The sequence below is a fragment of the Saccostrea echinata genome, unplaced genomic scaffold (genome assembly GCF_033153115.1).
Source record: "Saccostrea echinata isolate AGI-Se365-2 ecotype Australia unplaced genomic scaffold, CSIRO_AGI_Sech_v1 ptg000054l, whole genome shotgun sequence".
Lineage (NCBI taxonomy): Eukaryota > Metazoa > Mollusca > Bivalvia > Ostreida > Ostreidae > Saccostrea > Saccostrea echinata.
Window position 1 is genome coordinate 56,620,477 of NW_026889803.1, and position 27,336 is coordinate 56,647,812.

At 33.5% G+C, this 27,336-nt stretch overlaps 2 protein-coding genes across 2 annotated transcripts; both read left to right on the forward strand.

Annotated features, from left to right (window-relative positions):
* Positions 1 to 8,426: 8,426 nt before the first annotated feature.
* On the forward strand, positions 8,427 to 12,488 carry LOC133205532 (uncharacterized). The gene is made up of 5 exons (XM_061341364.1): positions 8,427 to 8,507; positions 8,861 to 8,986; positions 10,670 to 10,817; positions 11,024 to 11,904; positions 12,034 to 12,488. The coding sequence occupies exons 1-5, from the start codon at positions 8,436 to 8,438 to the stop codon at positions 12,301 to 12,303; spliced, it is 1,497 nt and encodes a 498-aa protein (XP_061197348.1). The 5' UTR covers positions 8,427 to 8,435; the 3' UTR covers positions 12,304 to 12,488.
* Positions 12,489 to 21,524: 9,036 nt separating this feature from the next.
* LOC133205036 (uncharacterized) lies at positions 21,525 to 26,519 on the forward strand. The gene is made up of 4 exons (XM_061340779.1): positions 21,525 to 21,596; positions 22,950 to 23,097; positions 25,134 to 26,014; positions 26,141 to 26,519. The coding sequence occupies exons 1-4, from the start codon at positions 21,525 to 21,527 to the stop codon at positions 26,405 to 26,407; spliced, it is 1,368 nt and encodes a 455-aa protein (XP_061196763.1). The 3' UTR covers positions 26,408 to 26,519.
* Positions 26,520 to 27,336: the final 817 nt, after the last annotated feature.

Genomic DNA, 27,336 nt, shown 5'->3' on the forward strand with positions numbered 1-27,336 from the left:
CATGCATTTTCTGATGTTTTGACAGATTAGTTTTAGTTTCTTATCACTCTTTTACTTCACAGTCACTAACAGAAGGACTTACAGAGTGACATCACTATGAATGATTAAATAATTTAACCCTATACTAGTAGATTAAAATTATCTATTACAATATTACTGTAATGTAACTCGGAACGATTTTTAGAAATAAAAAAGGTGAAAAAGCAAACAGTGATCGATCTAAAAAAAAAAAGAAATCTACAAACAAAACAAATCTTTGAACAGGGCATAAAACGCCGACCCCCGGACATTCCAGAGTTGGGATCAGGTGCCTAGGAGGAGCAGGCATCCTCCAGTCGACCAGTCATACCCGCCGCCGTGAGCCCTATGTAATGATCGGGTAGTCCGATATTCCGTAGTCAAAGAACTAAATGCGGTGTATGCATATTTTTGCCCCCCCCCCCTTAAAAGTCATATTTTGAAAATTTCTTGAAATGTGCTAAATTGTATATATTGTTTAGAAATCTAAATTAAAATATTATAGGTTCGAAGTAGGTTATTGACAATTTTTGTTTCTATGACGTCACAAACTATTCGGATTTTGTGTAATTTTTCAGAAAGAGGAAAAAATAAACATGTTTTTTTAATTTTTACTATAAAATTGATAGAGCGCAAACCTGTTCCACAACAATATTGACATATTTCATCCATATTATCATTCTACACAGTATATCAAAACACTGGGTTGAAGCAGACCTGTGCTCGGTGACTTTTACACACCAACTTTTACTCAACATATCAACATAATAAACACCTTTTTTCTGTATAAATCATGGAAATTTGTTCATTTTCCTGACGTCATATTTAACATATGGCGTCATGGCTGATAAAAATATTCAATGCTCCGAAGTCTGCAGATATCCTCCTATTTTAGAACATAATTAGATACTTCTCCGTCAAAGTTTGATTTTTGGGGCAAATATTGGTCCTACCGAATAAATATGCTAACAAGGTTATAAGCTTTAAGATTATAACGACCATATAATTTACGAACATGTTGACTCTGAACGTGGTATGTCAGTAGTCTGTCTCAGTTAAAGAACTGATCGTTCTCAGAGCATGCTCTTGAGTATCGAATAAGATGGGAGACGTAAACACCAGTGGAAGCGAATTATTTACTACATAAATAAGGAAAGTTGACGCTTGAAAAGCTAAAGTCGTCTCGTTTGTTAAGCAATTCAGTTATTAGTTGGCCCTTATCGTCTCTAGTCAGTAAAACATCCAAATATGAAACAGATGTGGCAGACTATGTTGCATCTTTTATTTCGAGTTCATTGGAAAATTAAATATCGAGTCGACATGTGAATGGAAGTAATTACTGTTGATTGATAAAACGTTGTCGATATATCTAAATGTGGAAGGCCACAGCAATGTTTTCTTCTTCTCATGTAGAGATTTGAATAAAATGCTGCGTCATTGGAATATAACAACATGTCGCCTTATGAAGGAGTGTCCATGGGAATTTCAACAGTTAATTGGAAGGTTTGGTCTACGATTACTACATTGATGTGTCAATGATGAACTCCGGCATCCTTTTAATGAAACGGAGATAACGAACAGTATTCAAGCTCAAAAGGTCATTCAAACAATACAAAACGGGAGCAAACATGGACCTCTAAAACATCAGAGATGAGATCAGGTGCCATGGAGGTCTCAACATTGAAGTTGACTGTTGAAGTTCTTGTTTCATCAACTTGCTTGTCAATAGCTTACCTCGTTTTAGAAATTGTTCGTATGTAGAGCATGCTCCTGCGCATCGAATCTTCTGAGAGACATAAACCATATATGCAGGTTTTAAGGGTAAAGTGCTACATAAGAAATGGAAGTTGACTATTGAAAAGTTGAAACACATCACGTTTATCATAAAGCTTGTTTGTTAGGTTACCATTAACTTAATTTTCTAGTAAAAAATCCAAATAAAAACAGATTTCTCAGACTCTATAGTAATAACTCTGACACATTGATTTACTATAGTAATAACTTTAAATTACTATAGTAATCACTATGAAAATTTTTATTCACTATACCAGGTAGTTTTCACTCATATTTACTGTGGAGCCATGTGACTCTGATATGCATTTATCGTAATATATCATAACATGACAATGTCATAATATATTATATTTGCGTACTCTCTGTTTTCTCCCACTATGAACCTGCACTCACCAGTTGCGTTCATAGCACCATGAACGAAACTTCTTCTGCTATAAGTGCATTTCGTTTTTCACACTGGCGCTACTCTCTGTTTTCTCCCACTATGAACCTGCACTCACCAGTTGCGTTCATTGCACCATGAACGCAACTTCTTCTCTATAAGTGCATTTCGTTTCTCACACTGGCGCAGTACAAGCTACTCCATTTATACAACACATTCAGAAGTATATATATGGAATGTTGTGCAAAAGCAATAAAATTAAGTTTTTAATGGAATCCCCCGGGGAAAAAAATTTACAATGATTAAGATTACTGACTGACGTGTTTTCAATTTAAAAAAAAAATTTTAGTCAACGAGTTTAATTGTAAAATAAAACTTTCTACAAATTAAACAGAGCTCTATATTTTTAGTTTATTTGTTCATTTTTAGGCATATTGTTGCAAAGAACGATAACTCTTCACGCTAGGGTTTTTTTACGTTCAGACAAAGCGAAATTTCTGTAATAGTGTATCTATTTCAAGAACGATTTTAAGTCTTAAAAAGAATTTTAAGAACTTAAGGAAACATAACAAAAACAGTCTTAAGTTAAAATCAATGTAAAAACACTCTTTTTTCATAATATTGTTATGTATAATTTTTCTCAGAGAGTTTCGATGACGATGACCGGAGGGGACAAATAGGTTTCCTCTGAGTCTGTCCGTCCGTCTGTCGGTCTGTCTGTCTGTTCCACTTGGTTTTCCGCACTTTTTTTCTAAACGCTTGCAGATATTGAGCTGATTTTTGGTATGTGATTTACCTTGATGAGTTATAGATGAAGTTTGCATTTCGTTACGCTTCATTGATTTTCGACGGAATTATGGCATTTTCAATTTTTAACTGGAACCAGATTACACTTGCCGGTAGGGGACTAGTATTGCTAATGCAATACTGGTTGCACAACAGTATTAAATTTTGCTATATATTCTTACCAGAAATGCGCAACTTTGAGTAGGTGGTATTAATTGAAAACAAACTTTTGAGAAGTTTCCTTTTCAGATCTTGTAAAACAATTCTTTACACAGATTTTAGTACCAAAAAATACATAGCCATCCAGCAAGGCACGCAAGTTTGTTTCGGTCGAAGTCGAGCAGGTGCTTGAAAATCAAGTCAAGGACCTAATCACTCCCCACTCAAATACAGTATATAGAAAAAACAGCACGCCCTAAATTATAGTGAATCTAGTCAATACAGGAAGTTTACATATTGTTTTCATCTCATAAAAAAATTCAGCTCCAGTCTCGTGTTAAAATGCCCGAATCGGAAGGCAAGATTCAGGAATTATTTTGCGTCAGCCATGATTTGACGTGAACCTCAAGTGAAATACTGTTATGACACCTGCACTAGCTTGTTCTTGATGAAAGAGCAGATTACTCTATTTGCATAAATGTACCACAAAATTAGAACTCTTAAGTGTGCAGTGTATATAGGGCTCTTAAGCACATGAAAAAAAAAATCCATTTTTTTCCTCATTTTCACCTCCTGTTAATGTTATGTTTCATCATTGGGTTATTTTTTAATTCTTTTGAATGCCATTTAAACATTGAATTGTGAAGTGTAGATACATGTGGTATTACATGTACTGCAATAATTATTTTCAATAGGTAAACACAATAAAATGCACTATTCCATCCTAAAATGTTTTCAACTATGAAAATATTTTTACATCTTCTTCTGTGCCAACCCCAAAGTTGCGGGGTATTATTATCATAGTTTACAACTGATTATACGTCAAACGTATACGACAAATGTTTATTAAAATTAATAATAGTAATTGGCTATGAGTTGACTTATAGCCTTGAGTTTTCCACTTGTACACTGATGATTATTCGTGTCTCGAACTTGATTCTAATTGATTTTCATGGTCAAATTTTAAGAGTCAAGGACACACTTAAAGATCAAAATTTGTGAGTGAAATACAATTGTTTAAATATTGTTGTTTTTTATGGTAGGATGGTCCAAATATAGTATACAATACGTACCTCTTAAACCCTGAGAAGTTCATTGTGTGTAAATCTTGATTATAAGGCATAGGTACAGTCATAAATGTAGTGTGTGTCATACACAGGTACAGTCGTGGATGTTGTTTATAAGGCACAGGTACAGTCATGGATGTAGAATAAAGTGTGTGTACCGGATAGATACAGTCGTGGATGTTGTTTATAAGCACAGGTACAGTCATGGATGTAATAAAGTGTGTGTACTGGACAGGTACAGTCGTGGATGTTGTTTATACGGCACAGGTACAGTCATGGATGTAGAAAAAATTGTGTGTATTGGACAGGTACAGTCGTGGATGTTGTTTATAAGGCACAAGTACAGTCATGGATGTAGAATAAAGTGTGTGTAATGGACAGGTACAGTCGTGGATGTTATTTATAAGGCACAGGTACAGTCATGGATGTAGAGTAAGATGTGTATACTGCACAGGTACAGTCAGGGATGTTGTTTATAAGGCACAGGTACAGTCATGGATGTTGTTTATAAGGCACAGGTACAGTCATGGATGTTGTTTATAAGGCACAGGTACAGTCATGGATGTAGAATAAAGTGTGTGTACTGGACAGATACAGTCGTGGATGTTGTTTATAAGGCACAGGTACAGTCATGGATGTATAATAAAGTGTCTGTACTGGACAGGTACAGTCGTGGATGTTGTTTATAAGGCACAGGTACAGTCATGGATGTATAATAAAGCGTGTGTATACTGGACAGGTACAGTCAGGGATGTTGTTTATAAGGCACAGGTACAGTCATGGATGTAGAATAAAGTGTGTGTACCGGATAGATACAGTCATGGATGTTGTTTATAAGCACTGGTACAGTCATGGATGTAATAAAGTGTGTGTACTGGACAGGTACAGTCGTGGATGTTGTCAATCAGGCACCGGTACAGTCATGGTGTAAAATTTCTAGAGTTGTCAGGACAGGTACAGTTGTGGATGTTGCATCCCAAGAAATTCTTTACGATTTTCTTTGAGCTGAACACAATAAAGGTGCTATTAACGCTATTCACCGATATTCCCTATAGATTGATTCCAGACAATTGATTGCAGAATCTTAGAAAGGCGGATCTAATAAAAATATTTACTTATACAAATATTTTCTTCGGATGTTATCGATAATTATAGCAGTAATTTCCTTTAATATGATCAATTATTTTAATACCATACCCTGCATATTTCAGGTATCACCCCACGGTTATCGTCCAGTCAAAATGTTTATAAATTGTTCCATGCATATAAAATTAATATTTATTTCTTTTGAGAATTTTTTTTTTTTTTTTGGGGGGGGGGGGTCTTCCAGCCTATTTTTACAACTTTGATACCTGTGCCTAGTAAATTTTATGTACTTTGTAAATAAATAAAGGTTTTTTTGTCAGGAACTATTCTTTTTCAGGGCATAGGAGGCTACTTCCTGGGGTGCACTTGAGATGTTTATATATAACACATTGAAAACGGGTGGATCAGCCCATTCCACCCGTATATATCGTAAGACATACAAATGTACATTTATGGGGGGGAAAACTGTGTTTTTCATTGACACCACTTGCGTGAACAATGAAATGGGTGAAATTAATAATATTAATATTAATTATACTTTCTAACATAAAATTAAGGATTACAGATTATTTCCAATATTTATTTAAATTTCCTTTTTTTTATTTTACTTTGTTTATTGTTTACGCGTATATTTTCTTTAATTATACTAGCATGTTTCATTTTAAATTCATCATTATTATTGAGCATGTAGGATATTGAAATCATGCCCCCAGCCCCCCCCCCCCCCCCCCCAATAATAAAGACCTGGCTCATATTGTACTCTGAACATAAAGCTTTAAATTTTAAATCTGTAAAAGTTTTGGATCCTTCCCTAATCACTGCTGACATCGTTTGTCTCGGTATCATTGTCATGGGTAATATAAAGATTAGCGTTAATTGCGCTTTGATTGAATTCAGTCAAAATTTAAATCGGAGAAAATCCACAGAATTTTTTGTCGTGGATGTTATTAATCAAGCGCGGGTTGAGTCAGTGGTAGTGTGTATGTACGGCACAGGTACAGTCGCAGATGGTGTATATCAGGCACAGGTATACAGTCATAGATATAGAAAATTTAGGCATAGTCAAGTTTACATATATTTTCCGCGATATATTCACTAAGCTAGTTATCGTTACCGTTTTGGCGATTACAGCCTTCCATAAAGTAGATTTATTTAAAATCAGAAATTTTCTTTCCTCCATATTAACACATTTCGATTTTTTCATTAAAAAAACAATCCATACTTAATTAACAACATATAACTTAATATGTTGAACAATCTGGAAAATCTTGCTCTGACATTCCGTTTTTGATATTAGTGAGCAGGTACAGTCATGGATGTCCGGTACCAGCACTGCCGAGTACAGTTGCGGATGTTAGCTGACAGACCCCACTCATTTACCGGAACTGATTGTATGGCGCGCTAGAGTTGTAATTTATGCACTTGACCTTAGGTTACTGTCTATTTTCGTTTGGTGGTCTTTTGAATGTATATTGCTATTTTCTTCCGGATTGTGACATTTATTTGAGTGACGAAGATTCTTTGTAGTAAAATGTTTACAGTTATGTTACTTTGTGTATAATTAAAGTTGTATTAATTATTTTATTTGGAAGCAACCATAGTGTCTCCGGTGGTTTCCAGCCTTGCGCGTGTTACCCCGGTGGATCTATAAGGCTATATAAACAGCCGGTAGACTTTCACCGGCACTTTTCCAGTTTTTCTTTTAACAGAATAGACGTTACTAATATCACGGAAGTAAGTGTAAGGAAATAGAAGGTTATTCCTTCTATCTTTGGATAAATGGTAATTTAATTAACGGGTTAATCCTTTAATTAATTTCCTAATTAGTGCAAATTAACGAATTTCGCAGTTTTTATAGAAAAAGGACTAGGAATTAACGTATTTAATTAATGGGTCAATCCCTTAATTAATTACCATCTGAATTCTAATAGAAATAGGAACAATTTTATTTTCAAAAAAAGACAACTAATAATATTATCTAAGATTTAGAGATTATTTCTCTGAATTCCGGACTTCGTTGATAATTATTGAGATCTCTTGATTATTTTAAGAGACTTAATATAATTCTTCAGGCATAGATATATATATCAAGGGTTATTCCCAGGATATCTACTTTGGATAAAGTGATCCCTCTATTTTTATAATTTGGAATTATAAAATATTGATATTGTAGTGTACTTATAACAAAGTGGATCTTTGTGTGTTGTATTGACATATAGTGTGTATTTATGTCACTGAGATGGTTATACATGAACAATAAATCTGTAAACTAAAATGTCTGTTACATTAAGCTGGAAAGTCAGTCTGGTTATTCTGGACTTAAAACAAATCCTGACAAGAGTAAATAAAGAAAACATCCTGACACCTTTTTAGTAAATTATTATAATAAGCACTACCCCTACATTTTGTACTTTACTGTCCTCTGAATGATAATTTTCGATTTCAATATTGTGATATTTTTTATGATAAATTATATTGTTGTACAGATCTCATGAAAGAAATTGTTAACCCTTGTGATTATAACACTACAAAACGTTTATGTAACTACTTAGATAAATGCTTTTTGCAGAGAAAACAAATCCAGGGACTATAAAGAATTGTAAAAAATTGTCTTGCATGCTATTAATAGCCATTATGTTATAATATTTTTTTTCCTGTTGTCTGTCATTTGATTTCTTATTTTGACTGTATACCAACATGGTGATGCCAATAAATTGAATTGAAATGAAAAAAAATTAAAGCGAGAGAATGCGTTAAAAGAAGCTCCGACTGAAAGTGCACTAAGATCATGCTCAGCTAGATAAAGCATTGTTATCCATCAAAACTTCTGAAAAGTAGGAAATAAGAATGTAAATCAAATACTCCTGCCTATTTTTGTCTTTGTGCATTTCAACATACTGTTTATTAAAGGTTATTGAGGCTAGCACGGTCTAATTTGTCATTACTAACATTAATCCATTTTAATCATACATAAACTCTACGCCAAGCCAGATTGTGAAATGCCAAAGGCATACTTAATGAACTATCATTTTAATGGCCAGTATTTTGCTCATACGTACGTATAAATGCATTGATTTCCTCAGTTGTGAACATAACTGAAAACAGGATATTTTTGGGTGGTTTTTGAAAAAAAAGCAAGAAGAATGCGTAGAATTATCTTTCCATTTCTGCTTCTATTCTCTTTTGGTTTCTCGACTTGTGAAGTATATTCAGAGGTTGGTTTACATTGTTTAAAATGTATTTTGGGGCGGATGGGTGGGTTAACGTCTTTAGCGATTTTCATCAGAAGTATTTTAAGCTCGTCGTGAAATTCATTATTGAAATTTTGATAAGTTTACAAATCTTGAATTTGGAATATCAATAACTGATTTTTTTAAACACTCTAAGTACAATATAAAGTTATCAAAAATCTCACCAGATATCGGTTCTTGAAATTTAATGCGTAAATGTAAGAATCTACATTTGTACTTTAAAAATATGGAATTCGCGGATTCATTATTTGAAATATTGTCTATCATAGGTGAAGAAGATGGCCCAGAGGTGCGATTAAAGGTACATTTTTTTTCAGATCAAAGGATTGAAAGATGGACAAGAGGAAATAAAACGTATGTTGAAAAAAGTCCTGTTCAGATTACAAGCAAGCAACTCAAGTGCGCCAACATCTTCTCCAGAGACTGACCAAGGATCATCTTCGGTATAAAATAGGAACTTACTTTTGCTAAATTCTTAAATGAAAAGAGGAATTTTTCAGACCATCAGTCAAGGTAATGGTAACACTTTTTTCTCTGATGACGGAGTAGTGTGATATGATCTTACATAAGAGCATTTGGATAAGAACAAAGGTTTGGAATAGTTACTTTACGGTAGTGATCATTAGGGGGATAAAGGAACTTGCACGCCCGAGATTTTTAAAGATCAAATCATAGATAAAAAAAGTTATTTAAATAAAGTATTAATGCGATTGTGAAATGCTTTCTGAAACTTTCCTTGTGAGATTTTTTTTTTGGGGGGGGGGGGGGGGTAGGGTGGGACTATTGGGTTGCAATTGATTTTTGATTTGCTCTCATATAGGCCTAAAAACAAATAAATTCAAAATTAATATGCAGGTTTCGAGATTGTAGTCCTTCAACGCTAGAAGCGCGAAAAGTATCCATATTAGCATGGAAGTGGACAGGTTGTCGATATACGAAAACGTGCATAAAATTCATTTAATGCTATGGAAAGATTGTAATGTCAAACAGTGATGTTTTTGATGATTTTATTGATTTCTACCACACGTCTTACAAAATCTACTTTCAATTACCATATTTGAAAACAAAAGAACCGCCATAGTCTTTAGTGGAAAAGTTGTTTCCTTGATTGTATAAACCTTTTCTTAAGAGACAATGGACTCTTTGAAATTATTAAAAGGAAGTGTCGATATGTCACTCGGACGCCAACGTGCAATGCGTGTGTATTTATAAGAAATACTTGTCTCTCCCCTCCTGTGATAAGTCTTATCCACTTATATTTTCTTCTGTTTCGATTTTTTGTTGGAAGGAAAAAATGAAATTCAGTAATTTTCGAGTTGATGTGCATCCAGACAAACAGATATGATAAACCGGCATATCGTTGATGTAACGTGTCCATTATCAAAAAGTTCCCACTTGCTGGTTTCCCCCTCCGTAACGAAAGAGCGCACCAAGCGAAACTTGTGTATTATACCTTTTGCTTGTTTTACTGATATATATATATATATATATATATATATATATATATATATATATATATATATATATATATACAGTAACAGTTTTCTAATCCAGAAACCACTGGTTCCAAAGAAATTGGCCGTATTAGGCAACATTCCAAATTAGACAACATTTAATCAACTGAATTTACTGAGGACGATCCATAGATATATCGACTTCACAGAAAAACATATTGACTCAGCACGAAGTGCGAAGTCGATTTGTTTTTCTGTGAAGTTGATATACCTATTTATTATATACCCAACTATGTCTCAATCAGTTTTACTGTTGAATTCATGAAATCATGCGTCTCGTTTGATCTGATGATCTGCGCCTGTCAACTCGACGTGATACGACACTTCGGATCAAGTTACTGTTAAAATAATATATATGGATTGACCGAATCAAAGGGCTACATTTGTTATATAATTTTTTTTTTTGGAAAAGAAAGAGATACAAATTCATTATGTAGGAATTTGTAAGTTTTAAAGACTTACACCATTATAAACACATCTTTGGATTTGGAGAGAGAGAGAGAGAGAGGGAGATAAAAAAGATGTCATCAATAAAGTATCATTTTGATTTTAAAAAATATGTAAATATGTGCAATTCAATATACATATACATTCTAATTTCAATGAAACAAGTTCGGAACAACGAAATGGTTCAACTCTGGATGTTCAGTTGTATCGGCCAGTAAAACTACTTTAGGAGACAATGTTCGACTGCAGATAGAAATGTCGTTTTCCGAGCCTACGACAATTTACTGGGGAGTTGACCAACGGCTTATTGGAGGTTATTAGAATATCAATATTTCTGACAATGAGTTAAAATACTTCTAAACACGGGATAAAAATAACCCTGAGTATTGTAAATTGAAATTCTAAGTAGTTGTGAAACTGAAATGGTTCCAATCAATTTCCAAAGAAAAACTTGAAAAAACTAAACTCATTTGTTTAAATGAAAAAAAAAAGTTTCCATCTTTAATTCTATCTTTCTAGCCAATGAAAAGGATTTTGGTACAACAATGGAAACGTTATCCAACACTACTCTATTCACTCTGGATGCAAAAAAGCCTGTAAGCTTTGTTATCCTCATGATCCCTAGCAAAGACGATATGGTCACAAACATTCGGTTTGACACTGAAGGAGATGATGGTAAAATTAAATTTGACAATCCAATTACCTGTCAGTCATCATTCTCTAAAATCTCCGATTCTGAATATGACTTCTTCTACCGTTGTAATCCTGAACTTGATCCTAGAAATGGCTGGTATATGCAAGTTGGAATGTTTGCCAGCGTTAGGAATGAGCTGGTTGAATATAATCAAATTGAATCGAAGGAAAATAAGTATGTAAATGTTACCACTGAGCGAAATTCAACGGCAAAAGCAACAGTTGTACTTTCAGATGAAACTTTGGAGAGAGTAGGAGATTTCCTATTTCTGCAGAGCTCTCTTAATATACCTATGGGTAGTGTAATCAGCTCCATATTATACAGAAGCTTTTATGATATAAGCATAACAAAAACAATGAACGAATTCAAATTTTTGGAACCATTCCCACAGCCACCGTTTTTGGAAGGAGATATGGTACCAGTTAATTGCGAAGCACTTGGAAGAAATCCTCCACCCATACAAGTGGAAAGAAATGGTGCTGAGATAAGTTCATCACAAACCGTCTATGTTTTCGAAGATACTACAAAGTTTTGGTCCTCATCTTCCGTTACTTTCCTTCATGCATCAAAGGAAATAGAGGGCAACTATTCTTGTGTTATAGAGAAGGATGGCGAAAAACTTATTTCTCCAATGCACGTTGAAGTAAAACTAAAACCAAGATTGCGCTGGGATCTAACCAAGATACTGAAAAGCAAACAAAATCAGGTGCGTTTGATTTCTATAGAAAATTTATTTTGCTGTTAATTTAAGCTGCATTTTTGATATCTTTGCTTTTGTATTCCATTTACAGTATAGAATTTAATCTATTTTAATGAACTTTATTGTAAATTTCAGACTCGTGTACGTGTTGTTGTGGAAGGAGCAAATGGTGTTACGTTGGACTGCAGTGATAACTCCTGGTCAGGAAAAGAGAATCCTCCTGTTCACAACGAAAAGAGAACAAAAATATCAGAGTGGAATGAACGGTTAGAAGTAAAGTATACATGGAGGAAAATGAACATTATTCCGGATGAATTCAACTATTCGTCGGATTCTCCGTCTCTTTCTTGCATCGCAAAAGACAAAAACGGCGACTTGACATTCGAACACACTTTCTGGCAGTAATGTTTAAAAAAAACAGTCATTTTAAAGCATGAATATTTTGTTTTATTATTGATTGAATTCTTTCATCAGGCATGTTTACTAGAGATTTAATTTTTTCAAGAATAAAACATAAAAATACCTATAATGGAATTGAAACGTCTGATGTAACATTTCATTATGTACATGCAATAAAAAATTTCATAGAGGTTAGTTTCCATGTTTAATTTGAGAGATGTGGATTAAAAATATCATCTAGGATACTTCACTTTTAACGTACTCTAATCTTTTGCATAGATTGTAATAAATAGTCCAAATTTCTTCAGATTCCAAAGTTATTGTGCTGTATATTCTTGCAATAATATAAACTATGCAGGGATATACATGTATGAAGCTTTTTGAACTTCTTTACGGTTAAACTAGCTTGAACTGAACGATTCCAACTTTTCAATCCGTCCCCGTATTGCTGGGGAATATGTAATGGCCGCTTTAAAAAACACATCTATCAAACTAAGAACTGCCTTTCATTTAAGCTCATCTTGTTTAGATACTGTTGGCACCGACTTTGGTACGTACCTGATTTTTAAAAAAAAAATATGCTCCTTACAGTCATATCTAAAAAAGTATGGCAAACTTTTAAGCAAGATTTGCTATAGAACGTGTTGGCTCTTGTAGATATATAAATACTAGGGTTGTCCCCAAATGTTGTAAACAGTTTAAATAATTTAGTTTCTCTTTGTTAATGTAACTTTCTTTCCTTGTCAAAGTAAAAAAAACAACATTTATTTTTATTTGGTCATGAATTTCATGTTTCAGAATAGTAACACGTTTATTCAGAAAATAAGTCAAAAATTACAAAAGCGTAATAGTGTACGTCGGCGCACGAATGCAAAGGCAAAGGTTTCTTATAAGGTCATGTCCATTCTCTTTCAAATTACTGGCCTATGTTCTCAACATGTGTCTCATGGCATCTACCACTATTGATTCAAAGACGCATTAAAATTCACCTCTGTCTATCTAATTGCTTGATCAGATTCAAAGCATAGTCCTATCTAGGTCTCCGTAAGAGGCGAAGAATACGCAGAATTTTAAGTCAACTTTGATCCATAACATTCCTCATCTGATGATTTTAATAATCATTATTATGCATCTTAGACCTTCTTATTTCTTAGGTGAAATTGTCCTAAATCTCATACTATATATATAAACAGTTATACTAACTTTATGATATAACAATCAAAACAAGATTTTATTACATCCCTGTGCGCAAGGGAGACGTTTGATGACGTCATTTGCAGTAAACTCAATTCAGAGTACGCTTTAAAAATTGCTTTGACACTCCTTTTGTCTCCGATGTCATTTACTTGAATATTTCATACATAATGTAAGTTTGTTTTCTGGTTTAATAAATGATGTCAACTTGAATTTGATGATTAACATATTTTATTAGAAAAACAATGGAAACTGAAAGAGAAATATACGTAAATTACCCCGGACCTTACAAACCAAGCAGGCGTTGACACGATAAAGAATGTAACTACTCAATGATCTTGAGTGCAAGCAAAGGTCTACATTTGAATCCCTTCACCGGTATATGGTGACGTTTTTATATGAGTAAAAAAGTCTCTGATGGGACGTAAAACAACATGCAATTGATCAAATTAATATACAAAGAAAAGAAAACAAACGACATCCGTCTGTCTGTCGTGTGTTGTTTGTAAACTGTTCAAATTTTCATCTTCTTCTCTAGAACCACTTGGCCAATTTTAAAAAAAATTGCCACAAAGTTGTTTTGGGTAAAGGGAATTGAAAATTCAAATTTGCTCAAATTAAAAGCCTTACCCTCTTTGAAGGTGGGAAATTAAGATTTTGTGAAAATTTAGTGGGATCTTTAAAAATGTTCTTATTAAGAACCGCTTTTTGGGAAAAGCAGAACCTTAATTAGTGATATTAGAACAAGCACCGGCGTTATGCTTCTTGGCAGTGGGTTAGCAAGACTGAGCAACATTAATATCGACATTGTTATATAAACTGCCAAGGAAAAGATACAATAAAGATTGTTAAAATGGTCCATAGAATTTATGAAATGCTAACGTCAAACAAAATTGTTGAATTCGATTGGGGGATGTACACACCATATACAGGTGATAGCGGAATATCTATATTTATAAATTAATAATTTTTGCAAATAAAGTCGGAAACGTCTGCACCGGAGTTCATACTTATTCCTCTAGGAATACACTAAGTATAAGGTGATGTCCGTAAACTACATTCAGATTCCACTCGCATAGTAATTTAATTAAGAGTCTACTTTCATTTTCAGTAAACAGCCTCGAAATAGCAAAAAAGAGAGTACGGTGGTAGTTACGGTTGGCGGATCTAAGTTAATAACATTTTTTAATGAAACAGACAACAACAACCGTTTAATTATTTCATAAAACGTCATTAATGAATTATTCAATCAAAACTTGATTTAATGTAAAAGGTAAAGATAACGAATAGTGAAGAAACTAAAAAAAAATCCATAAACAATTCAAATTTGTGAAGAGGACATAAAACACGGACCCCTGGAAATTCCAGAGGTGGGATAAGGTACCTAGGAGGAGTAAGCATCCCCTATAGACCGGTCACACCCACCGTGAGCCCTATGTATTGATCAGGTGGACGGAACTATCCGTATTCAATTCAGTACAAAAACGAAGGCCAAACCATTGGTATGAAACAAGTCAGCCAAAACACGACCCAGTGATAGGTTATATTTGCTAACAAGGTCATTATAACGACCATAAAATTTACGAAATGCTTACTTCAAACGAGGCTGTTGAAATCCCAGTAACATCAACTTATCAGTGAGTAGCCTACCTCGCTTTAAAAATTGATCGTACTCAGAGCAAGCTCTTGAGTAGCGAATAAGTTGGGAGACATAAACACCATAAGCGGGTGATAGTGGAGTATTACTACATAAATAAGGAAAGTTGACGATGGAAAAGCTTAAGTCATCTCGTTTGTCATGCAATTTAGTTGTTAATTGGCCTTTATCATCTATAGTCAGTAAAACAACCAAATATGAAACAGATGAGGCAGACTCTGTGGTGTCTTTTACTTCAAGTTCACTGGAATATATCGAGTCGATATTCGAACGAAAATAACTATTTTTAATTCATAAAACATCGTCGATATATCTGAATGTGGAATTGAAGGCCACAACTAGTGTTTTCCTCTTCTCGTGTAGAAGTTTTTGAATAAATTCTGCTTCATAAGAACATTAAAACAGGTCAGCTAATAAAGGATTACAATTGTTACCCATCGGAATTCCAAGAGTTTGTTGGAAAACTTGGTCTCCGAAGACTACATAAATGGAGGAAGTCCAGCATCTTTTTAATATCAACTACAGAGTACTTCTGTGTACAATCAGAGTAGTTTTTAACGACGTAATTTTGCTGATGACCGATCACAAGATGTGAAAATTTCGAGTTCCGTTTTTATTTATGAAGCAGTTGTCTATGATATCAAAAAGTCTAGATTTTAATTTATCGTGAGCAATTGTTGTATAAAGTGTAGAAAAGTTTTTGATGTTATAGACTTTTAAAAAAATTGTGATTTTAAAGTTTCTAAAAGTTCTTTCGAGTTTTTGAGGATTCACATCTGATTTACACCACTTGTAGATAAAGCTGTAGCACAGTACGTCTGAAGTTTCTCCTTTACAGCAGTTAATATTTTTTTTTGTAAGGAGTAAAGATAAGTGATATAAAAGAAATCAGTTCTGATTACTGATTTTAAAAAATGTGCAAATCCTTTCTTTAATGTCCGATCTCGCTCTTGATACCAACGGTATTTTCGATGATTTGAAAGTTCTAGAACGTCTGATGGCATCGAACCCGATGTTAAAAAGAAAATCGAGGCGATTATCATGAAAGGGCATTATGATATCATTTATGATAAACCAATTGATAACACTATGAGTTATGAATATATCTATATGTTGAAAGTAAGTTGTGGTAATAAATTTACAAATAAAATGTGCATGTTTGAAATTGAAAGCTTCATGGCAACGAACTCGAAGTAAATTTTTTTTTATAATTAGTAATTAACTTGCTATGATAAAATTTCAATTAATCACTATAGTTATTTGTTTAAATATATATAGTAAATGTGGTGCATTTTAATTTTTCACTTTTACTAAAGCTTTTAAAAATGTGTGCTTTGATCAATACATTTCAATGCTTTTTCTACGTAGAGTCTTTTGTATTAAGTACCTATATACCTATCAGGCCTGAATAGATATCGGGTAAATTAAGCTAATTTTTATTTTAAAAAATTCTGACAAATTAAGTTAATTGTGCACATTTGCTTCTTTTATCCTTGATGTTAATTGAAACAGATCATCCGAAGTATAATAGGAAATAAAATAGTATAATAGATATCAACAAAGTTTCTAAACTGTAAAGAGAAAATGTCATTAATTAGCACCCGTAGTACATTATGTATAACATAGTACAACAGATGTCAAAAAAAAGTTGCTTTTATAACAAGTAAAGAGAAAACGCCAATTAATGAAATTTATATTTTTTAAGATAAAGAAAAGAAATAAGGGGATGTATATCTTATTATCTACTTCTGGTCCTTAACTAACTGCGGAATTTGGAAGTATTTCTTCGTGCTATAAGCCTGTAATTAACTCTCAGTAGAAAATGAAAGATACTTTTTTGGAATAGTTCTGTTAGCAGTGAAAAAAAAATTCCCCCGCGCTTGCGCCGGATTTCATCTAGTTAACACATAAACAAGGAAAGATGACGATGAAAAAGCTGACGTCGTCTCATTTGTCATACAATTTAGTTGTTAACTGGCCCTTATCGGCTATAGTCAGTAAAAACATCTTAATATGAAACAGATGTGACAGAATCTGTGGTGTCTTTTATTTTAAGTACCCGGGAATATGTCTATGATATTAAAAAGCCTATTTTTTTAAATCTATCAATAGTTCAAGGGTAGAAAAGTCGTACGTTTAGGTACTATTGACTTCAGAAAAATTGAGTAATTTTAAATTTTCAAAAGATATTTCAGAGTTTTTATGAATCTACATCTGTTTTACACCACTTCTAGAATATGTTGTGGCACAGTGCGCCTGAAGTTTCTCCTTGTGCAGTTAATATTTGAATAAGGGGATATGGGGCTGGTAGAGCATTTGCTTGGCCCTGTAAAACATTTTTGTTTGTAAGAAATTTTATGAAGTTTAAGAATCCAGTTTTGGTAGGGTAGATCGAAGTGTGATTTTGTAGAATTTCATCCTCAGATAGTGAACTATGAGTATAAGTTTGATCCAGATGTAGAATAAAACTTATTTCTTCTCATGTACAGTTATAATAGTGAGTGTTACAAACAAAGACGATATTGATACAAGCTTTGTCTGCTGGAACCAAAAAATATTATTCAATTGTTCATGTAGTCTTTGCAATTTTTATTACTTCCGATTTAGTGAAAACACAATTTTAGAATATGTATGTGATCAAACCTGATACAGAAAATTGCGAAAAATGTATATAAAAAAAAAACAAAAACAAAAACAAAAAACCTTTAATGATGAAGTAATGGAAGAAATTTCATTTTGAATATATTCATTTACCTTTCATTCAAAAACTATATAAAAAGGAATAAAGCCTTACTTCAATGTCCTCATTTGAGGAGTCAAGGGATCCCAAGGTTGGTGTAAGGCATCCTAGGCCATTGACATTAGTCCTCACTTGAATAAGCAAGGGCTACCTGAATTGGACTTGCTTTATTCTAAATTATATAGCATTATAACAGAATGTTTAACTTTTTATCAAATTACTTAGCCGTCACGATAGCTAAGTCGGTAGAACACTCGCTCCGTGATCGGAAGGTCCTGTGTTCGAATTCCGGCTGCGACTGACCTAAGTCGATAAAAAATAGGTAGCAACTGTTCCTTCGCCAAGCGCTCGGCACTTTGAAGTGAAAGTTGCGGGTCCTTCGGATGAGATCTTAAAAACCGAGGCCCCGTGCCACGGTAGGCGTTGGCATGATAAAGAACCCTCACTGTTCAATGGCTCTGAGTGCCGAATAAAGGTCTAAATTTGAAGTCCTTCACCGAAGCGTATGTTGCACTGCAAAACATGCGGAGGTCAGCAAAGATCAGCATAAATACCAAAATTAGGATTTTCAAGAGTAATGTGGTAGGGGTCCTCCTGTATTGTGCTGAATCGTGGAAAGTAACAAAAGCCATCTCAAACAAGCTAGACGCCTTCCAGCCCGATCCGTTGTCTTCGCAGAATTTTATTCTTTCTCTGGCCAATACCATCCCAAATGAATAGCTATACAAACGGGCTAACACCACTCCTCTATCCCAAGTTATAAAGAGAAGAAAATGGCTGTGAGTAGGACACATATGTAGAATGCACCCAATCTCCATCCCAAGGGTTGCATTGAGATGCGCACCAACCGGTAAGAGAAAGAGAGGGAGACCAAAAGAGACCTGGAGAAGATCGGTGGAGAAAGAAATAAAAAAGAACAAATGGACATGGGGACATGTTCAGAGATGAACACAAGATAGACTAACATGTAAGTCTTTGGTGACGGCCTTATGTGCTAACCAGCACGAAGAGGACTAAGTAAGTAAGTAAGTAAGTCACCGGTATATGGTGACGTCTCTATAGGAGTGAAAAATTCTCGATCGGGACGAAAAACACCATACAATCAATCTATCAATCAAATTACTTAACCCTATCCGTGAAATTAATGCCTACTTATTAAGTAATACTTGATACAGTTCAGTCTGCTAACTTAAGTAATTATAAAAAAAATCATTTGTACCTGAAAATCAGAGTGTTCCGAGGAACGCATGCGTCGCCTGCTTTGAAACTTCATTATAAGATGTAACTTAATCTAAGAGCGGTCCACTTTTTACTTACTATTAGCATGATAGTTCATGCATTTGCCTGCAAAGAAAAAATGGTATCCATGGATGGTATAAGACTGCGATAGAATCTGACAATAAAAGAAAATATGGTTCCTTAATACTCAAATGAATAATTAAATTGAAATTGAAATTATTAGAAATAATTAATTATCATTTTATTAATACGTGTTTCAAACAATCCTCCAAAAGAAATTTCAGTCTGACTTTACTGCAATTGTCAGTTACACGATCCATTGTGGAATACCGATCTCGATGTATTTTCATAGTATTTAAATAAAGGTTTGTGTGGTAGCTGAATATCATACAGTTTCAATTTAAAGTATCAAGAGCTCATAAACATGTATAAATGCTAAGCCTCTCAAAATCCAAGTCAGAAATTAAATTAAACTGCCAGGGGTTATTTTTGAAAAGTAGGTCAAAGATGAAGGTCAAGTGGATTGTTATGCTGGTATTTTTCATAATGTCTAATGACAAACAATGCACACGCTAAATAGCATAGACTTCACTCTTAAATGTCAAAAATATGCTGTATATCGGCACTATGAACTATTTTGAAATGTAGGTCAAAGGTCAAGGTCGAGGGTCACAAGATCGGTAACCATGGTAATTTATAAAGCCATAGAGCCAAACAATATATGTGCAAAATATCAAATCCATAACTCTTACAGTTCTCGAGATATAGGGGGTGTGACAGACGGACAGACAGATGGACGGACATCCAGACATCCAGACGCTGGGTAAAGTGATCCATAAGTGCCGCTCTGCTCTGCAGGCGACACAAAAAGTTAGTAGATGGCAATAAAAATATTAAAGACCCTTGTTGAAGAGACAATATTTAAAAGTTAAGTCCATATCTAGACCCTCTCACTAGTATTAGCGCCAACTCACCATTAACCAGTTGATAATCTATCCGCATTGACAAATATGCAATGATTTGTATTCAATGATATTAATCATACATATTGTCTGAAAAAAATAATAAATATCTCCTTTTTAACATACATGCTATACATATATATTTCACAAGCTGCCTTTTTATATATATAAAAAAATAATTTTGAAATTTTTAACAAATTTCAACCAATTTTGGTATAGAGCATCTATGGGCAAAGGAGGGGGGGGCAACATTATAAATTTGAAGATACTTGTGCCCCTTTGAGAGTGAGGGGACATCAAGGAGTCAAACTGTTAGCATGATTATAATAATCAAAAAGTAACTAAAATAGTGAAAGGTCAGGAGTTAATATAAGTAGTTAAAGTGGGTCTTTATTGATCAGATTGGGAAAATGCATACATTCTTTGAAAGGCTTTTTTCTCACCCTGTATATACATAGTAGATAACAAGCCTAGGATTATGGTGAGCAACGGTGCTTCTTCGATATTTGTGAAATGGATGGCTCCTAAGTTAGGAGTTTTGGTGTTGGGGGGGGGGGGGGGGGGCTCCATTGATTATGTACATATGTAGTGAAAATGCATTTTCGTCATTGAAATTATTCTTTGCTCCTGGTTATTAAACATACATACTAAATGCATGAGTGTGATTAGGCAAGTACTCCTCATCCAAAATTGTGAATTTCAGGGTCCCCGCGTCGAAGTTTCTGGGGTTTGGTCAGGGGCTTTTGATCGCACATGCTTAAATTCTTTGAAAATCTTCTCTTTCTCTGGAAATTAACGTAAGTGCATGGTTAAGATAGCTTTTCCTGAAATTGTAGGGAGGGGCTCTTGATTAGATAGTGAAAAATGTATTAATATTTTTAAAATCTTCTGATCATGCTCCTTAGAATCTAGGAGGTAAATAGAACACAAAGTTGTAATAAGCAATGATATTTTTACCATATTTGTAAAATTTTGAATTACTGGATCAAGCTTTCTGGTGCTGGACAGGGCTCTCTTAATCTGACAGGGACATTTTTACTCTATGAACTAAATTTTAAGGATTTAATTTAACATTCCTCCAACCTACGTGTCTGACTGCCCAGAATGAGTCATTGAATTTCAACATCCCACACTGAATTTTTGGATTTCAACATCCCACACTGAATCATTGGAATTCGGCATATTTATGCTTTTCAAAGGTCATTGAGGCTAGTATATCGTCTCATTTATCATTACAAATATGAAACAATTTTAATCATACATAAACTCTAAGCTAAATAAGATTGTAAAATGCCATCGGTATAATTGCTGAACGATCGCTGTAATAGTAAGTATTGTTATGTATATCTACACCTACATATATACATAGAAGTTTCCATTTGTAAGCTTCGTTATTCAGGGGTATTTTTCGTGTTTTTTAAAAAACATAAGGAGAATGAGAAGAGTTATATTTCTATTTCTACTTCAGTCCAGTTTTCATTTCTCCATTTCTAACGTCTATTCTGAGGTTGGTGCAATTTTTTATACTATTATTTGATGTACAAATTAATATACCTTTTTATGATGCCGATCCATAGGTATATTAACTACAAAGAGAAGCATATCTTCGGGGACATAGTGCAATCTCGATATACTTTTCTGTGAGGACTATACATCTTTTAACTAACCGAATTAAAATGGATACATTTGTCATTTTATTTTTAAAAGCAAGATTTGAAAATAATGAAAGAACACTTATTGCATTTTCCCTTTTACTTTTTACATATAAATTAAAGATCAAAATTCAGTAAGCAATTTTTAATTTCATCTGAATAAAATTTTGATTTCAAAATGTTTGCAAATAATTTATGGATTGTACCTAAATATAGACTTTATCTTTCTTTTAATTGTAATGTGTACGTAGTTTAGAGCCGTACAAGCAATCACAAAAAAGTTTCGAAATGACAGGTCTTAAGGGATCACCATGCTGTGTTCTTATATGACGAAACAGGTTCTGGAAAACATTTCCATTCATTAAAACTTTTGTAGGAGTGTTTCTTATTTAGTAAAATTCGTATAAACAGGAAAAATTCATATTTTTTCAAATGAATTATATACTCTTTACAAAATGTGCTTAGGGACCGTAACACCGACATGTTTCTTCATTCATGTATTTTCTCTTGTAAATGTCTACTATAAATGATTTTCCTGATATTCAGAGAAACGGCAATCTAATTAAAATTAGATGTTCCGAATCCGCTATCGTTTCTGAGAAGCGATAGCGGATTCGGAACATCTAATTTTAATTAGATTGGAGAAACGGGTGGTGGGGATAAGCCGAGTCATATGCCTACATTACGACGAATAAAATCGAATAGGGAAGTGCACTTTTTTTCTTACAAAGCAAATTATTAAAATACAACAATGTTCTCTCTGTTTAGAGTGCAATATGTGATAAGTAATACTATACTCTTACATCATATGTAAGAGGCACAAAATTCTGCTGTCTGGTTTTTCAACGGGGTTATCTCCAAAATGTAATTTTTTATGAAATGTTGCAAAGTAATATTTTAGATACAAAGAATCCACACATAGAATAACCAAAAAATGTTTTCTTTAAAGAATATTTTGTACCTGTTACATCTTAATTTTATTTATTTTGATAAAGGATATCAAAATATTTCTTTTTAAAAAAGTAAAAATATGCTGTATTTTCCTATACTGTGCAAATATTGCAAGATGAAAACCCCATTCAACAAACTTAATTATAATGAAATTATCATGTCAATGTGATAAAATTGTTATTTAGCAGAAATGTATCAATGTAATGAACTGTTCTGAGTAGTATATCCACGTGTCTTTTCTTTTTCAACGAAACAAGTCTGAAGCCGAGAAATGGTTCAATTCTGGATCTTCTATTATTTCCGCCAATAAGACTACTTCAGGTGATGATGTTCGACTGCAGATAGAAATGTCTATCCTAATAAATACGATCGCTGTTTGGGGAGTGGATCAAATGATCATTGGAGGTAATTATAATTTGGTAATGTCTGCAATATTTATGGAAAACTTCAGTAAAAGAATTATGTTGCAAACCACAAGGAACAAAACAAACGGTTTGTTATGGTCTGGTGTTTTTTATTTAAATTTAAAATTGATTTAGTTATAAATAACATAAAATATATTAACATAATACCAGGTGCTTGCATGTTTGCTGTCAACGTATTTCACTGTAATTATTGTGTCAAAATAAAAGCTTGGGGCTATTTCTAAATATTATCATCATTTTAGGATAAAATTAAATAATAAATACCTACTTAAGATGAAATATATGGAGATAACAAACAGTATTCAAGCTCAAACGTCCATTATACAATACAAAATAGGAGCAGAGCAAACACGGACCTCCAAACATCAGAGGTGGGATCAGGTGCCATGGAGGAGTGAGCATCCCCTGCCGACCGGTCACACCCGCCGTGTGCTCCTTGTCATGATCGGGAAATAACGGAAAAATCCGTCGACAATTCACTGTGTAAATAATGGCCCAACAATTAGTATGAAAAACGTCAGTCAGCATTTGACTCAATGATAAATTGTATTTGCTGACAAGGTCATTGTATCGACCATAGAACTTACGAAATGATGACTTTAAACGAGACAGCTGATATTCTTGTTTCATCAACTTATTTGTCAATAATTTACCTCGTTTTAGAAATTGTACATACGTAGAGCATGCTCTTGCGTATCGAATCAACTGAGAGATATATACCCCGTATGCAGGTGATGAAGGTATATTGCTGCATAAGTAAGGGAAGTTGACGATTGAAAAGTTAAAGTCATCACGTTTATCATAAAGCTTGGTTGTTAGATTACCATTAACGTCTTTTTCAAGTAAAATATCCAAATATGAAACAGATGTGTCAGACTCTGTGGTATCTTTTATCTCAAGTTCACCAGGATATATCGTATCGACATAAGAATGAAAATAGCCATTGTTAATTGACAATACGTCGTCGATATATCTAAATGTCGAGTTGAAGGCCACAGCAAGTGTTTTCTTCTTTTCACGTACAAGATTTTGGACAAATTCTGCTTCATATGAATACAAAAAAAGGTCTGCTAACAACGGGGCGCAATTGGTACCCATAGGAATTCCAATAGATTGTTGGAAGACCTGGTCTCCAAAAACCACATAGATATTGTAAATCAGAAACTCAAGCATCTTTTTAATGTCAACTTCAGAGTACTTGTGTGTACAATCAGAATGTTTTTTAACAAAATAATTTTGCAAATGACCAATGACAAGGTAAGTATATTTACGAGTTCCATTTTTATTGAAAAAGCAGCTGTCAATGATATCAAAAAGCCTGGACTTTAATTTATCGTGGGGAATGGTTGTGTATAAAGTTGAAAAGTCGTAAGTTTTTAAGCTGTTGATTTTGGTAAAATCTTGTGATTTCAAATTTTCCAAAAGTTCCTTGGAATTTTTAAGTATCCACATCTAATTTACACCACTTCTCGAATATATTGTTGCACAGTATTCTTGAAGTTTCTCCTTCACCACTGTTAATATCTTAGTGAGGAGTAAAGATAGAGGCTTGGTTGAACATTTACTGGAACCCGCTATGTATCTTTGTTTGTAAGGATTTTTATGAAGTTTCGGAATCCAATATAAATATGGTAATTCGAATTCATTTTGGTTGTTTGGAATATTAAAAATATTCAAAACTGACATATGATTTTGAAGAATTTCTTCCTTAGAAAGGGAACTATGAGTATAAGTTGGATTACCACTTGTAGAATTAAATCCAAGTTCCTCTAAAATACATTTAATATAATGAGCCTAATATTTCATATTTAGATTAGATTTCATATTATGGTAATAGTAGATATAAAATTTGGAAACAAAGATGAATGAATTTTATATAAAATAATGTTCCATGAGGTTTGAGCTTATTGGTTTTATTTAATTTTTTACCAGAGAAAGTTGAAAAGGTTTGAATTACATGTTTAAATAGGGGAAAACCTGGAACTATTCCCATTTTATTGGTTTTTCTCATTCTAGCTGATGAAAAGACTTTTGGCACCTCATTGACAACGCTGTCTCATACTACTTTGTTCACTCTGGAAATCAAAAATCCCCCAGAAGTTGTTTTCTTTATAACTTTTAGCGACGACGAAATAGTTACAACCCATATGTTTGACACAACGCATGTAAATGGAGCAACTAAATTTGATAATCCAATCACTTGTCAGTCATCATTCTCTAAAATCTCTGCTTCTGAATATGACTTCTTCTACCGTTGTAATCCTGAACTTGATCCTAGAAATGGCTGGTATATGGAGGTTGGAATGTTTGCCAGCGTTAAAAATGAGATTATTGAATATAATCAAATTGAACCGATTGAAAATAAGTATGTCAATGTTACCACTGAGCGAAATTCAACGGCAAAAGCAACAGTTGTACTTTCAGATGAAACTTTAGAGAGAGTAGGAGATTTCCTATTTCTGCAAAGCTCACTTACTATACCTCTGGATGGTTTAATCAAATCCATATTATATAGAAGAGTTTATGATATAAGTATAACAAAAACAATAAAGGAATTCAAATTCTTGGAAGCATTCCAACAGGAACCACTTTTGGAAGGAGATATGGTGCCAATAAATTGTGAAGCAATTGGAAGAAACCCTCCACCTATTCAGGTGGAAAGAAATCGTATAGGGATAAATTTGTCAGAGACGATATATATTATGAAAGATAATACAAATATATGGTCAATTTCTTACGTTGCTTTCCTTCATGCATCAAAGGAAATAGAGGGCAACTATTCATGTGTTGCCGAAATGGATGGCAAAAAATTTATTTCTCCTCAGAACATTGAAGTAAAATTAAAACCAAGATTACGCTGGGATCTGGCCAAGACTTTGAAATCCAAGCAAAACCAAGTGCGTTATATTTACATTATGCTTTCTCTTATTTAAGTGTGGTTTTTTCACATCTTTATTCTTGTAATTTGTATATACAATTTAAAATGAAATTCATGTTAGTTTCCTTTTTTCTTTAAATTTCAGACTCGTGTACGTGTTGTGGTGGAAGGAGCAAAAGGTGTTGTATTGAAATGTAGCAATAACGCATGGTCAGGTAATAGGTATCTCCCTATAAGCACAGAGAAAAGAACAAAAATATCAGAGTGGGATGAACGTTTGGAAACCGAGTATACGTGGAAAAAGAACATTGACCCAGATGAATTCAACTTTTCGATGTATTATCCGTTTCTTTCGTGTATCGCGGAAGACAAAAATGGCAAACTGACATTTGAACACACTTTCTGGCAATGAGGTTTACACAACATACATGTATTTGCATTATCAATTCTGAATAATTGAGATTACTTGCAATTATAGTTGATTCGTCAAGAATTAGTATGCTGAGGAAGGAATAAAATTTACAAACTAAATCATTTAAAAACGTTTCTTCTATGTAGTAGAAAATGTGAAGAAATTCTCCTCGGGATGTCAAAACCTCTGTTAATTTTTAAGTCATGTTTCGTGAGTTTCAGATTTAAAAATGAAATCGATTATTCATTCCTACATCAATTCAAAGATCAATAACAGCTTTAGAGCTGTTATTACAAAAAATCAAATCAACTTTCTACTCTCAAAATCTGGCATGTATGATAAACTGAAGGCAAATGCTAATTTTTTTATTCTAAGAAACGGATATACAGTAAACAGCAATAGTAACTCATACAGTGATTTAAATATTCCTTCTAGTAAAGATTATTAATGTCGATTCTTGAGCTGTTCTACAGAAACTCGAATTTACATGTAACCCTCAAAATCTATAATTAGCTACATGTATCGACAGAACTGATAATACAATATTGAATAGGTTTTTTATTCTTAGAAACAGATATAAAGTACACAACAAAAGTATTTCATAGAGTGATTTAAACTTTCTTTCTTGTAAAGGGTTTTATAAATAATACATTTCTGAAAAATTAGATAACACAAATTACTTGGAAAAGAAAAAAAATTTGATATAAATCTATTGACCAACAAGCCATCGGTCAGATCAGTGCCTGTTATGAAGCACTGATGAAGGAGGTATTACCTGTTACATTGGATGAGGTATGGCGAACTTCATATGTATCTTTAACTTTAGAAATATTTAAAACATGTTTATTGCTATCTCACAGTATGGAATAATAGCATAAGGGGCGATTTGGTTTCTATGACTTTATTGCAGGCTTTCAGGTTAATGTACA

Bases quoted from the DNA above. Each gene is read 5' to 3' on its own strand.
- LOC133205532 (XM_061341364.1), top strand. From the start codon at position 8,436: ATGCGTAGAATTATCTTTCCATTTCTGCTTCTATTCTCTTTTGGTTTC. The intron at 8,508-8,860 runs GTTGGTTTACAT...ATTTTTTTTCAG, and splicing joins CTTGTGAAGTATATTCAGAG to ATCAAAGGATTGAAAGATGG. The intron at 8,987-10,669 runs GTATAAAATAGG...CAATGAAACAAG, and splicing joins CTGACCAAGGATCATCTTCG to TTCGGAACAACGAAATGGTT.
- LOC133205036 (XM_061340779.1), top strand. From the start codon at position 21,525: ATGAGAAGAGTTATATTTCTATTTCTACTTCAGTCCAGTTTTCATTTC. The intron at 21,597-22,949 runs GTTGGTGCAATT...CAACGAAACAAG, and splicing joins TTTCTAACGTCTATTCTGAG to TCTGAAGCCGAGAAATGGTT. The intron at 26,015-26,140 runs GTGCGTTATATT...TTTAAATTTCAG, and splicing joins TGAAATCCAAGCAAAACCAA to ACTCGTGTACGTGTTGTGGT.